Here is a 14974-nt window from a genome sequence, read left to right as displayed (position 1 = left end):
TGGTTTTGGCTCTGCCTACTGGAGGAAGAGAGAGAACAAATCTATGAGTACTGGAGTCATTCAGGCCTGGTCGCTCATCTAGTGAGATTAGAGAATCCCAGTGACAGGCTGGCTCTAGATTTACATTGCGCCATGATGATAAATTCTTAGTAGGAGTAAATGCCAGATAACTTGGGAGAAAAACTGTCAAATCTGACTTACTGTGACTCTGTGATTCAGACCACTATATGAGGAGGAAAGGTCAACATGAATTTCTCTGTGAAACACTGAAACCAGAGTACTTGGAAACAGAAAATTTCTAAGAACATTTACAGAAAGTCCTTTAAATTAAATAAAATGCAGACAGAAGACTAGTTCCAGTGTGGGGTCAGTTGAGTTTATTGCACTGGTTATAGGATTGAGTATTTCCTCTAAGGCAAAACAGGTATGTTATACTCAATACAAGGAGTTGTTCTGGTTCTCTCAAAATAACTTTTTGGGTTGTTTGGGGAAAAGGATGCTAAGGATCATTTAGGAACATGATAGAATGCTCGTTTGTATTGTGCTCACACTTCTAAAGACAAGGAAAGTCTCAGGGGCTCTCGGAAAAAAAGAACAGATGTTTTTCTGGATTCCAGGTGCTTATATGTACCTGCCTCCTGCTAGCCATTGAGATATACCAGAGGTGTCTCAAATAAACTGTCTGAACCTTTAGTAGAACCATCTCCCCACCTGTTTCTTCCCCAGTAGGGACACAGTAACCACAATCCATCTAGTTATTCAGGTGAGTAACTGGGGCATCATTTTTACCTCTCCTACCTAACTCGACACCAAGTCCAATTCACCTCCAAAAGATGCCTTGAATCCATCCATTTCTTTTCATGTCCACTGCTAGTGCTCTAGTTCTGGCTACCATCACCTCTTCACTGGCTTTCTTACTGCCACTCCTGCCTCTCTCCAATCTGTGATACACACAGCAGGGTATTCTTTACAAAATATAGGCTGGATTATTTTATTTCCTCTTAGTGGTTTCTCAATGCATTACTATAAAATCAAAATTCCTATACATGATCTCCTACTGGGCCACCACTAGCCCATGCAACACTTTTTTGTGAACTGACAAAGGATCCCTTCTTCAGATAAATACAGCCTCATGCCAAGCAGAGCACTTGGTGAGCAGAGCACTGGCTGGATTCCAGCTCTCTTCTCTCCTTTGGCCTGTACTACTTTGCTAGGCACAAGACGAACACTGTTTATGGCAACCCTGGACTTCTCCAACCCAGCTTTCACTTTCCCCATTTGATCACAGCCCCGTGCTCCAACCACACTGGAATAGATGAGTCAAGAACACATGAAAGGAGGATATCAAGTGCAAAACATCTGAAAAACCTGCAAGGTGTAACTTTAAGAATTAATAACCCACAAGATACCTTGATACTATTAAAAACCAATTAAATAAACATGTTTTGAGAAGCTCAAGAAAAATGTGTCCGAAGGTACTAAAATAGCAAGTGTTCAAAAAATTCCTTGTGTGGCTAATTGGTAGAGTCGAATAGTTATTTTAGGACAAAAAGACATCTCTCAAAATAAGGGCTGACTGCTCAAATTAAGAGAACAAGAAGGTATGCAGACTAGGTGGGACAGGACAAAATGTAAATTAGATAACAGAAAGACTTTAGAAAGACTTTAAAAAATATTTAAGTTAATTATGGGGAAGATGTCATTTAGGAAACCAGTAGAGTCCCTTGATGAGGATGGAACACAAAGTGTTCAGGGAAGAAAAGAAGGTAGCTGGTAGACTGAATTAGTAGAATGTTCTCAGTCAGGTGGCAGGGAGATCTTCTTGGCCCTGAATTATTCCTTGGAATGAACACTTAGGGAGGGAGAGAGGAAGAGAGAGAAAGGAGAGTAAGAAAGAGCATGAAGATAGAAGAGAAAAGTGATTTTTCTATTGCTGATTTGAGTTTTAGTTTGCACAACCAGAGCAAGAGAAGCACAGTGACGAACCTCAGGAGGGATTTCTAAACATGTAAGGAAGCTGCATGGCCATCTGAAAGTGCTGACACTGTAGCACAGAGAGATGATACTACTGGTCCCTTCATAATCTGAACAGTCTGAACAAAATCAGAAGCCCTCAAACACAATGATTTTCTTAAACCAGTATATTATTTGTCATTGAGAAGATGAATTCATGCCAAATTATCATGTTTATGTTTTTTAATGTTGATAGAAACATTTTTAAATATCTTAGATGAAAATAAATAAATAAAAAGATGAAAGAACTCATGCTTATACAAAATAAATAAATTCGATGATGGTGCTTATATAAAATATAAACTACTTTATATAATAACGAATAGGAATTTTAATAATCATGTGGAAATTCTGATTTCTAAAACAAAAGCATGAATAACATATGAGCTCAATAGTCACACAAAGTAAAATAAATTGCCATCTGTGTACACCTTCCAGGTTTTAATTTTTATGCTTTTTTTTTTAATCCATATCTCCTCTTAGCTCAAACTCTATCTCCCTGGTGAAGGCTTCCTGATGATTCCAGGGCTTCCTGATGATTCCATTCAGAGTATGTTTTTTAATTCCTTTTGTATTTGTGTTGAAATGTATTATTAGTATTTTATAACACCTGTGTCTAATTCTAATGTGCAAAATACCATCATTTCACTATTTTCCAAGTGAGTTATTTGTGGTTGATTCTGAGATAATTTTCTGTCAATGGAGCCAAACAGTATATTGTAACATAATCACTCATTACTGACAATCCCTATAAAAGCAAGGGAATTTCAGATGCCAAAGTGGAAATTAAGTCATTTGTTTATATTTGATGTATCCACATAATTTTTAAAAATATATCTCCTAAAAATAAATTTTACTATTTTCTAAGAGTTAAAACAAATGCTGGTTGAAAACTAATAATTCAAAGTATTTATGAATAAATATAAATTTTAAAGGTAGATGATTACTCAAATACCCAGACTTTGCAATAAAAAAACAATGCTAAGGAATCAGAATATATATTGAAGTCCTGTGTAAACTCAGGATGAAAGGAGGGAATATTCTCTTAGCACCAATACAAGGTAGGGGTGGCTACCTATATTAGTTCATTTAATTCTTACAACATATAATAATAATAACATAATAATTATTATTCCCACCAACTAGATTACAAAATAGGCTCAAAGAGGTTAAGTACCATCACCAAGATCATAGAGCTACTACAAAGGTGGAGAGTTATGCACACTTAGTTATTTCTGGTAGACCCCATGGTTCAGCATGATTTGTTTTTTTCATGTAACCTGTCTCCCCACACATCTACATAGCATAGTGATTAAGGGATTTATTTAGTGTCAAAATATTTGGTGATCTTTCCAGATAACTTTTTGTTAATAAATTCTAATTTAATTCCACTCTGGTCAGAAAAAATACTTTGTATATTATGAATCCTTTTAAATTTATTGAGAGTTATTTATGCTTCAATAAATGCCCCATGTGCGCTTGAGAAGAATATGTATTCTGCTGTTAAGTGATGAATTTTATAAATATCAATTAGGTTATGTTTATTAAAAGTGTTGTTCAATATATCTCTTAAAAATAAATAATTATAAAAGTTATACTATTTTCCCTACTATATATCTTTACTAATTTCCCAGATATTTTTATATCAATTATTATTTATTATTGATATCTCTTATCTAATTGTGGATTTGTCTATTTCTCCTTGCTGTTCTATAAAATTTTGCCTAATTTTAAAATTAATTTTAAGTTAAATTTTAAGTTAAAATTAATTTTAAAATTATAAGGTGAATAAATATCTAGGATTATTATGTCCTCTTAGAGAACTGATGATCTCTTTAATATTAGGAAATGAACTTCATAATCCCTCCTAATATTCTAAATATGCTAATATCGTTGCTTTCAAATTTACTTTATAAATATGATACATATATTTACATACATATACATAAATATAAACATAGTTTCTCTAGCTTTCTTTTGATTTGTGTTAGCATATACTTTATTTGTTATGCATCCTTTATTTTAACCTACTTGTTACAATATTTCTTTATATTAAAGAATATTTTGTTGTAGGGAATGTAGAGTATTGCATTTTTATCAAATGTGACAGTCCTGTCATTTAATGGGGATAGTTAGGCCAGGACTCTGCCAACTATGACCCACAGACTAAATTCAGCCATGCTCATTTATTTGCATATTGTCTATAGCCGCTTTTAAGCCACAATGAGCCGAGTTGAATGGTTGCAACAGTCTATGCTCCACAAAGCAAAGATATTTATTAACCATCCTTTTTAGAAAAAGTTTGCTGAACCTCAATTTAGATGATTTACATTTCACTTGATTATTGATATGATTAGCTTTAAATCTATCTTGTTAAATGTTTTCTATTTGGACCATCTCATCTTTTTTCCTTTTTTTTTTTTTTTCATCTTCTGAATTAAGGTATTTTTTTAAAATTCAGTTTTATTTCCTTTGCTGGCTTGTTAGCTATAATTATTTTTTCTACTTCTGTGGTTGCCTTAGAATTTATAGAATATATCTTTAACTTAAGGTAGTCTATCTTCTAGTCATTTATCACATCATGTATTGAATAAGAATCTCACAATAGTATACTTCCATTTTTCCCTTCTTAGACACTGTGCTATTTTTGTAATATATGTTGCTTCTACATGTTGTATTTCTCATATAAGGTTGTTAATATTTTTGTTTCAAAGTTAATTATATTTTAAAGAAATTCATATAGTTAAAAGACTCATATATTTATCCAGATTAGAAGGTCTAATCTGCCATTTATACCATTTCTGATGTACTACATTGCTTTGTATGGATCCATATTTCCATGTGGTATAATTTTGGTTCCATCTAAAGGGCTTCTTTTAACATTTCTCATATTGTGAGTGTGCTAGTGATATATTTGCTCAGCTTTTTCATTTCTGAATGTCTTTATTTCATCCTCATATTTGAAAGATATTTTCACTTCATATGGAATTCTAGATTGGCAGCTTGCACCCCTAGTCCCCTCATTCTTTCAGTACTTTCAGTCCCACCTTCTTCTTGCTTTTATTGTCTTTGATGAAAAAATCTGCTCTCACCCTTAGTTTTATTCCTCTATATAATATGTCTATTATTCTCTGGTTGTTTTTAAGATTTTCTTTTTATCACTAGTTTTGAGCAGTTAGATTAAAATGTTCTTTGTGCTTGAGGTTTGTTGAGCTTCTTGAATGTGTAGGTTTATAGTTTTCATTAAATCATAAATTTTTTCAGCCATTATTTCTTTAAATATTTTTCCTGTCCTTTCTTCTCTTTCTTGTACTTCGGAGATTCCAACTATGCATATATTAGTCCACTTAAATTTGTCTCATAGTGCACTGAGTCTTCTATTTTTGTTTCATCTAGATAATTTCAATTGCTGTGTCTTCAAGTTCACTAAATTTTTCTTCTGGAAGGTCTAATCTTCTATTAATCCCATCTAGTATGCTTTTCATCTTAGATATTGTTCTTTTAATTTCTAGAAGTTCACTTTAGATCTTTTTTTTTTATGTCTTCCATATCTCTACTTAACATGGTCAATTTTTCCTCTAGATTTTGGACAAATGGAATACAGTCATCATAACTGTTTTAATGTCCTTGTCTGCTAATTCTAATACCTGTGCCTTTCAAGTCAGTTTTTATTAATTGATTTTTCTCTCATTATGAGTTACTCTCATTATGAGTTTTCCCATTTGTTTTGTTTTGTTTTGAATGGCAATTTTTGACTGAGTGCCAGGTATTGTAAATTTTACCTCATTAGATGCTGGATATTTCTGTATTCCCATGAATACTGAACTCTGTTGTGGGATGCAATTAAGTTTCTTGGAATCACCTTGAGTTTTTTAGTTCTTTGAAAATTTGTGAGGCAGGATCAGCATTTAGTCTATAGCTAATTTTTCCTTACTGCTGATGCAAAACTCTTCTGAGAACTTTACCCAGTGCCCTATAAATTATAAATTTTCCAGTCTGGTCATGTGTGAGTGTTTGCTACTTCTCTTTAGTCTTTCCATGGGTCTTTTTCTGATTTTGAATAGTTTCCCCACACATATGCACTGACCATACATATACTTAATGGGAACTCTTTGTAGATCTCCAGCATTCTTACTGTGTGCAGCTCTCTCCTGAAAACGTTATCCCTGGTGAATTCCAGCTACCTTGATCTCTCTGGTCTCCTCAACTCAAAGAATCTGCCAAACTACCTAGATTCACACTTCCTGTACTGTGGCCTTAAATTCCTTTTAAGGAATTATAAGTCTGGTCAATCACAGAACTCACCTCATTTGTCTCTCATCTGTAAGAATCATTGCCCTTCATTGTTTGATATCTAGTGTCTTGAAACCATTGTTTTTTACCTTTTCTCCAATGGTTTACTTGTTTAGGAGGGAGGGTAAATCTAGGTCCTATTAGTGCATCTAGGTCAAATGCATAGGTTTTGGATTTTGTATTTAGCACTCATCACTGCCCCTACCCGCCCCCAGATCTGTATCAATTGTCATTTCCTGACTATATAAACTTGGCAATTTACATAAATTCTCTGAGCCTTATTTTTTTTCCATGTGCAAATGGGAATAGTAACTTTATAATAATTAAAATTACATTTATGGAAAGCATTGAGCACAAGGCCTAGCATATAGTAAACACTCTAATTAATGGAGACTGTTTTTATTATCTTGATTAAAAGGTTTAAATCATATGATAATTGCAGGCTATTCCAGATCCACAATTTTATGATTTCATTAATTAAGTTTTTAAAATTACATGATGTAATTTAAAAATTAAAGTGTGCTCTCAATATTGTTTTTAGTCATACGTTTATTATGCATAAACAAAAATTGATATTTTTATGACAAGTTGATCCTTATACATTGTGTTATTTTATAAGCTATCCTCTTAAATTTCATTAATAGTATGCTAAAACACATTAGGAATTATTCAGCCATTTGGCTCTTCTATTTTGAAGAAGAACTTGATATTTTTTTGTTTGCCTCCCTTTTGTGCTGGAATTGACTACTTCTTGAGGTAAATTACCCCCCTCCCCTGGGTTTTCACTATTAATCCAGTTGCTCAGCCAGGACTTAAGGTTCTCTTGGTTGGTTTGTTTGTTTTAACTACTGGGTTACATCAAGTTCTTCTTCAAAATAGAAGAGTCCTTCAAAAAAGGCTGAAACATTCCTAATGTGTTTTAGTGTACTATTAGTGAAATTTAAAAGGATAGCTTATAAAATAACAAAATGTACAGGGATGAACTTGTCATAAAATATTGGGTTCTAAATACTTTATGTACTATTTAAAGTGAGGTCAATAGTAGTACAATTCTAAAATGTTCCTAAATGTGATGATATCTTAGTAAGAATCTAAGAAAATATTTGGTTGTAATTTGTTTATTGCACTACAAAGTAATAGTCAACACATGACTATCACTTAATGCCAGCACTCTGGCTATAGGAAATTTCTTAATTACCAAAGTTTTAACTAAGAAGTAGCAACACTGTGCATTTGGAACCAATTTTAAGTGTTCAGCATACACATTAATTTGTTTTCTTCACATCAAAGGAATACTTGAAATAAACAAAAATCTATGGCAATTGGTAAATATACAGTTATTTTAAAATGTGCCATCTTTGTTGCATAGCAACCATTGATTCTATTATGTGCTTTTTACATACTCTAAAATAATTAAGCACAGGCACAAATTGCCATCTACTTTTTTTGAATGTTAAAAGCATTTAAGTTATGAAGTTTATTCTAATATGTGTATTATATATTTGTAAAGGGAACATTTCATTCCTACACAAAGGCATAGTGACCCAAGAAAGAGATGACAATGTCATAGTAGCAATTCTCCTTTCTCATGAGAGGACTCTTAGGGAACTTTTTATTCATAGTCTCAATAACTAACACAGCCAAGACATAATTATCATTCCTTGGCTTTACTGGTCTGGCTCTTGATTTACTGCTAAGCTGAATTATAAGATTTATTAACAAGAAGTCATGTCCTCTCAACAAAATGAAATGCCCATTTATATCATAAAAAATTATACATGCCAAAATACGTCTATGATATAAATAATTTATTAGAATGATACCATGGTTTCAGTAAGAACTTAGAAAATCTTACATAGGTTTATTAGCATCATCAAATTAACAGCATAAAGTAAGATCATAACACTTTTATATGATCAGATGCTAACACTAACTTGGCCTACTTATGTTAGCACCTCATGGACAGGGTACAGTAAACAGCAGTATAAGAGTACATCATTAATGCAGAAACTTTTCCAGTATATTGTATCTGAAAGTCCTTCATGGATTGTGACCATGGAGATAAAGAACTTCTAAACAAATAAAGGCAGGAAAGTTTACTCTATCAGTCTAAGAGGAGCTCAGGCATTTGAGGGAAGGGGAGAATATGTGAATCTCTAATCACATTAATTCCATCAATGAAATTTCTGCATTAAAAGATGAGACATTTACAGTATCACTTTCTACATACTGTTAAATTGCTCTCTAAAATGTTGCTGTAACTTCCACACCGTTAAAGAGTGAGTGTGAAAGATTATCTTACTAGACCTTACCACAATGCCAAAACCACTCTGTCAATTGGATGGGTAAAAAGTAATCTCTCATTGTTTTAATTTGCACTCTTTGGATTGTTGGTTGATCATCTTTTTGTATTTTTAAATATGGGTTGGTAAGGATGGAGGAAGTGAATAAGAATAGACTAGCCAAGGGGCGCCTGGGTGGCTCAGTCGGTTAAGCATCCAACTTTGGCTCAGGTCATGATCTCATGGTTCCTGGTTTGGAGCCCTGCGTTGGGCTCTGTGCTGACAGCCAACTCAGAGCCTGGAGCCTGCTTCGGGTTCTGTATTTCCCTCTCTCTCTGACCCTCCCCTGCTCATGCTGCCTCTCTCTCTCTATCTCTCTCTCGGAAATAAATAAAACATTAAAAAAAAAAGAATAGACTAGCCAACTGAATACCCCACGGCTAATAAAAATTAGAGAAATGTGGGCTTTAGAGAAGAAGGGAAAAAAAAGCCCATATTTCAAAATAAAACAAAATAAGAACGAGACACTTAGAGCAATGTTAATCCATATTCTCAAGTGTTAATTGCTGCCTCTATGGAACTGTTGTTCTAGCGATCATTTCTCTTACAGCCTGAGCATGCTATCCCTGAGAGACAAGGGAAGTGAGATTGATCTGTAGTGGGCTAGTAATGCCTGAGTATGGACAACTGAGTAAAGATTGGAAATGAAAGTGAAAAGTTTAGATCTGACCTGAGCCAGCGACAATATCTAATGTGTTTCAGCTTGGTGGATGGTAGAGTGAAAAGTCCAGGTGATGTTAGTTTGAATGTGGCCACTGCTTATTGCTTGAGGTTACAAGTTATAGGGTCTGGTCAACAAGGAGAAGAATGTGATAAAACCAAACAGGTTGTCAGGACTTAATGCAAGCAATTTGAATTTCAGTAGCCACTTCTTGTACTAGATGCAAATTTACAATCTTATTAAAAAATGAAGGATGAAGGCAAGTGCTAGGGACAGGTATCAGTTGGGCAAGAGAAAAAGTTGGAAAGGCTTCAGGACATTGTTCAGGATACGATCCAGGGATCAATCAAGGAGTATCAGAAGTTTATAACAGGGAGATCATGGTTGTAGTCTCAATGACTAGTACATGGCCTGAGAAGGTAGGGACCAACAATTTTTAGAATATTATTTGAATCCTTTAAAATTATTAAGCTAATACATATTTATTACTGAAACTTTGAAATATTTAGAGAAGTCCAAAGACAAAAATCAATGCATTTTTCAATCCTCTAGGAGAAAATATTTTCTTTATAAATAGTGAGCTAAATACTTATTCCTTTTACTTTGTCAAAAGTTCATAACTGAGGAATCTGTCATTTTCCATTCTCTTGTATTATCTTCTTAAAAGCAGAGAAATTGTAGGAATGAATTAATATTCCCCTGCTTTTAAGGATGTGGTCAAATGCAGATTCTGTCAGTTTACAGAAAAAAGGTAAATATTTAAAAATAAAAATTACTAGGGGCTATCTTAATTTTACAAGATTTCAAATTCTGTTCTTACCTTATTATTTCCTATTATGTTGTCTAATATTATGGAAAAGACACATATTATAAGCATATTTGGTCTAGGAAATTCTAGAAGAAATCAAGATGTGCATAGAAAGATATCTGGAATAGTCTCTTGGCAAACATAGAATTTTGAAAAAGCAAATAAGACACATGCTGATGAAAGTTACATTATCGTTACCTTCTCTCTCCAGTTATCATCATTCAGCAGCTTCTGTCTAAGGGTTTCCTTCAGTTGTTCGATGCTTTTCTGATGTGAAATCAGCATTAATTCCCTGAAAACCATAAACCCAACAAATGAATCAAGACTTAGCCTGACACTCTTCGTAAATTGCGGTTCCCGGTTCAGAGAATAGTATTTCACAACTTAGTCTGTTTATTCTCTTTAACAATATAACTACTACCACTAGATACTATTTTAACCTTTCATAGCAATTTATAAACACTACATATAAGTAAATATTTTCTCAGTATTTTTCTCCTAATTTTTGCTTAATAAGTTATTACTTTTGCATGAAATAGTAACAACATATGTGGAGTCATAAATATAATAAAACATTATACATCATGGTTCCAAAGTTTATGACTAAATTCTAACACTAGACAATATTTTGTTTCCTAAAAGAAAAAGGAAAATATGTTGGGATATGCCATAAAATCAACACATGTTTGTAGTTCTTGCTATATTTATTTTTCTCTTACTTGTCTCAAGTACTGACAGGAACAAATCAAATTAGAGAGAGGGTAGTGTTTGAGATATGGTATAGTACAAAACATTTTAAAATTGAAAATAAAATAGGGGCGCCTGGGTGGCTTAGTCGGTTAAGCGTCCGACTTTTGCTTAGGTCATGATCTCGCGGTTCGTGGGTTCGAGCTCCGCGTCGGGCTCTGTGCTGACTGCCAGCTCAGAGCCTGGGGCCTGTTTCAGTCTGTGACTCCTTCTCTCTCTGACCCTCCCCTGCTCACGCTGTATCTCTCTCTCTCTCTCCTAGAAATTAAAAAAAAAAAAACATTTAAAATTGAAAAGAAAATAAAAAGAACATTTTAATATTTTAATGCATAAAAATGGATCTTTTTTAAAAAATGTATTTATTTTGAGTGAGAGAGTGTGAGTAGGGGAGGTGGCAGAGAGGAAGAGAGAGAATCCCAAGCAGGCTCCCTACTGTCAGCACAGAGCCCGGTGCAGGGCTTGAACCCATGAACGGTGAGATCATGACCCAAGTGGAAACCAAGAGTTGTACACTTAACTGATTGAGCCACCCAGGCGCCCCCATATAAATGGATCTTAAGGCTTAGTTTGTAATCCTTTGGGTAGAAGTAAGTGCAAAAGATTCATAAGAGCATTCCTTCCTTCCTCCCTTCCTTCCTCCCTCCCTTCCTTCCTTCCTTCCTTCCTTCTCTCCCTCTCTCCTCCCTTCCTTCCTTTCTTTTTTAATGTTTATTTATTCTTGACAGAGAGACAGACCAGGAGTGGGGGAGGTGCAGAGACAGAGACACAGAACCTAAAGCAGGCTCCAGGCTCTGAGCTGGCAGTATATGGGGCTCAAATCCATGAACCATGAGACCATGACCTAAGCCAAAGTCAGATACTTAACCGACTCAGCCACCCAGGTGCCCCATAAGAGCATTTCACAGGGAGGGGCACTGTTATTAAGCCTTTGAATATCACAAGTAGTGGCAAAACTGCACTTGTTGATCAGGGTTCCTTCCCTCCTCTAAAATCTCCAACACCTTTTTCAGTTTCTCTGCAGGTGATTCTTCTCCATTGCTTATTCCTCTTTCTAATCTCTTTGTTTTCCATCACCACCCTGTTCGTTTTAGTTCTGACTCCTTTCTCAAAACTGTGACTTTCATTTATTACTACCTGTTGGACATCTCCACCCTAATGACCCATTAACACCAGATACATCCAAAAAAACAAATACACCATCACCTGCTCCAATCTTGCTTTTCCTTTTGACTTCTGAAAATCTTCAAGAGTCCAAATTTTTGGTTTGAAATCTCTGAGTTATCTCTGACTCTTGCTTCTCCATGTTCTGCTACATCCATTCAATACCAGATTCTATATTTTACTTCCTGAGTGCACCTCAAACTATTTCCTCTCTTCCTTTCCCATTACCAACTGCCTTGTTAAGGTTCTTAAGGTTCTTGACTTTATCTTTCACCTATAGTATTATTATAGACCCTCAGTCTATTTCTTGCTTTCTTTTCTAGTCTCACCCTTATATTATTTAATGCTTTTACCATAATAAAAATAGTGCCTACATTTCTAGGCTAGAAAATTTTAAGGACACAAGCATAAGAAGACATATTTGACTCGGTAACCAGGATTATGCATATCATTTAAGGGAAAGAGACTGGAAAAAAAAAAACCTCCCCAGACTTCTCTTTCCAGAAGTATGTTGGACTAGGTACCTCAACAACTTTCCTACTGAAAATAAGTAAACATTTTTTGAGGGGAGGGGCACAAGTGAATGAGGGGGCAGAGAGAGAGGGTGAGAGAGAATCGCATTAGAGACAGAGGGAGAATCCCACGAGGGGCGGGAGGGGTGGAGAGAGAGATAAACAGAGACAGAGACAGAGACAGAGAGAGAGAGAAGAAGGGTTCCCCAGAAGTGGGCATCATGCTCACCCGAAGTGGGGCTTGTGTTCATTGAAAACAATGTTAGTTCTGAAGCAGGGCCCAAGCTCACCTGATGCAGGACTCGAACTCACAAACTGTGAGATCATGACCTGAGGGGGAGTCGGATGTTTAACTGACTGAGCCACCCAGGCGCCCAAGTAAACATTTTTTAACTTATAAAAAAAATCTTTAAATTCATCAATGAGCTGGACAAAATGTGGGAAGGATGCGGAGAACAAAACTCAAGTGAAAGAACGGAAGGATATGAGTGGAAACCTATTGAAATAGAAATAAGCTGTAGTTTAGTTAATTATTGACAATGAGTTAAATGTATTACACCAATGTTAATTTCTTAGGTTTTACAGATGTGTCATAGTTATAAAAAATGGGCCAAAGAGAAACATAAACTCTCTGTACTGTCACTGTAACTTTTCTGTAAATATAAAATTATTCCAAACTAAACCTTAAAAAAAATCAAGTAAAAGGAAGAACCCTCACCAATAAGATGAGCATTGAAACCAACTCTCACTTTGAAGGTACTTTCCAAATCTGATGAACTTCAGCTTTAAGTATCACAGCCATGAAGGGCTCAAGAGAGAGAGTCTACTAGGAAACTCACCTGTATAAAGCTGCATCTCAAAGCGCTGCATGTGTAATATATGTGTGAAATTCACACCTAGTATGTGTAAAATTCAAATAACACCTTTTAAGGTAGAAAAGGAAAATTACTGGTTTTGAATTTGGGTGCTAGGCAAAGGGAAAAATATAAATCTCTCACAAGAATTTGTAAACACAAACTAACCCTAATGCAGGTTTGTATTGTGAATTCACACTGAGTGGTTCAAAGAGCTTCCTGTTGCAAAGATATTTTAAAGTGGTAATAGGTTAACTCCGTCTCCAGATGCCTGGTAGGAAAAACAGTGATATTTCTGGGAAAAAAATCTATCTTCAACCTGGGACTCAAAGATTTTCTACAGATAAAGAGTCAAAATCTATGAGATCATAATTTTTAAAAAAATCGCAAAACTATAAAAGAAAAAAAAAGTCAGTAAGAGAAAGAATAAGCAGACACAAGTGACAGCATAATCAAACTCATACTTTCTAAAGTATTGAATTTTCAGATACAGAATACAAAATCAGATGTTAAAAGAATAAAGGATTGATTTAAATGACTAATGAAATATGAAAAAGAGCCCAATCAAACTTGCAGAAATTAAATATATAATAATCACAATGAAAAACAGTGGGTGGTCCTGTAGCAGATTATTCACAGCTAAAAAATGAAGTAATAAACTAAAAGGGAGATTTAAAGAAATTATATAGAGTGTAGTACAGGAAGTGGAAAATATAAAAGAGAAGTTGATATATGGTGGATAGAGTGAAAAGATCTAATATATATCTATTCATTATTTCAGAAAGAGAGAAAAGGGGGAAGAAGCAATAGTTGAGGCAATATTCCAGATTGATGAAAAACTCTAACTCACAAATCTAGGAAATTCAATGGATTCCAAGCAAGATAAATAAAAATAAATCTTCCATCTGGGCACCTGGTAGTACACTTGAAGAACATCAAAGGTAAAGAGATCTTAAAAGAAGCTAGAGAAAAAAAAACAATTATCTTCAAAGGAACCCAAACATATTGAAACCTTATTCTCCAACACAAACAAAGGAAGTCAGACAGCAAAATAATATGTTCAAAATCTTATAAGAAAAGAACCAGCAACTAAAGTTGGGTACCCAGCAAAGCTATCTTTCAGAATGAGACTGAAATAAAATATGCTCAGACAAATAAAATCAGAGTGTTTACTACCAGCTAAAGGACCGTTAACTAAAGAACCTTCTAAAGAATATGCTTTGCAGGAAGAGATAAGATCTCAGGAGGAAGGTGAGGCATGCAAGAAGAAATGATGAGCAAAGAAACCTGCAAGCATGGTGCAGGGAGGACTTCTTGGGTGTGTGATACAGGGCCCAATTTCAGAAGGGGGTCCTGTGCTTCAGATTTAATGCTTTATGGTCATCATCAAAAAGATTCTTAATAATTTTATCTTTAAATTTGTGTTTTATGTGAGGTCTGATGGGACAACTGAGCATGTACCAAGGTCCTGGAGCTTTGACTCACATACAGTCCTACCTCCAGCCACCTCCTACCCCTCCTCCTCAGCCCTTGCCAGAAATCTGCTGCCTTCCTCTGGGTGTGGGCCCAGGGGCAGGCACTGG

General features: G+C 34.9%; 1 protein-coding gene across 1 annotated transcript in view; it reads right to left on the bottom strand.

Annotated features, from left to right (window-relative positions):
• LEKR1 (leucine, glutamate and lysine rich 1) overlaps window positions 1–14974 on the bottom strand; it is a 171177-nt gene that overhangs the window by 17746 nt on the left and 138457 nt on the right. Inside the window, exon 9 of the mRNA XM_077750101.1 lies at window positions 10316–10409. Within this exon, the coding sequence (XP_077606227.1) occupies window positions 10316–10409 (94 nt within the window). The remainder of the gene's footprint in view (window positions 1–10315; window positions 10410–14974) is intronic.

Source organism: Crocuta crocuta, unplaced genomic scaffold (assembly GCF_008692635.1).
Source record: "Crocuta crocuta isolate KB4526 unplaced genomic scaffold, BGI_CrCroc_1.0 scaffold19, whole genome shotgun sequence".
NCBI classification, from domain to species: domain Eukaryota; kingdom Metazoa; phylum Chordata; class Mammalia; order Carnivora; family Hyaenidae; genus Crocuta; species Crocuta crocuta.
Note: the sequence above shows the minus strand (reverse complement) of the source record. Positions and strands in the feature narration are given on the sequence as shown.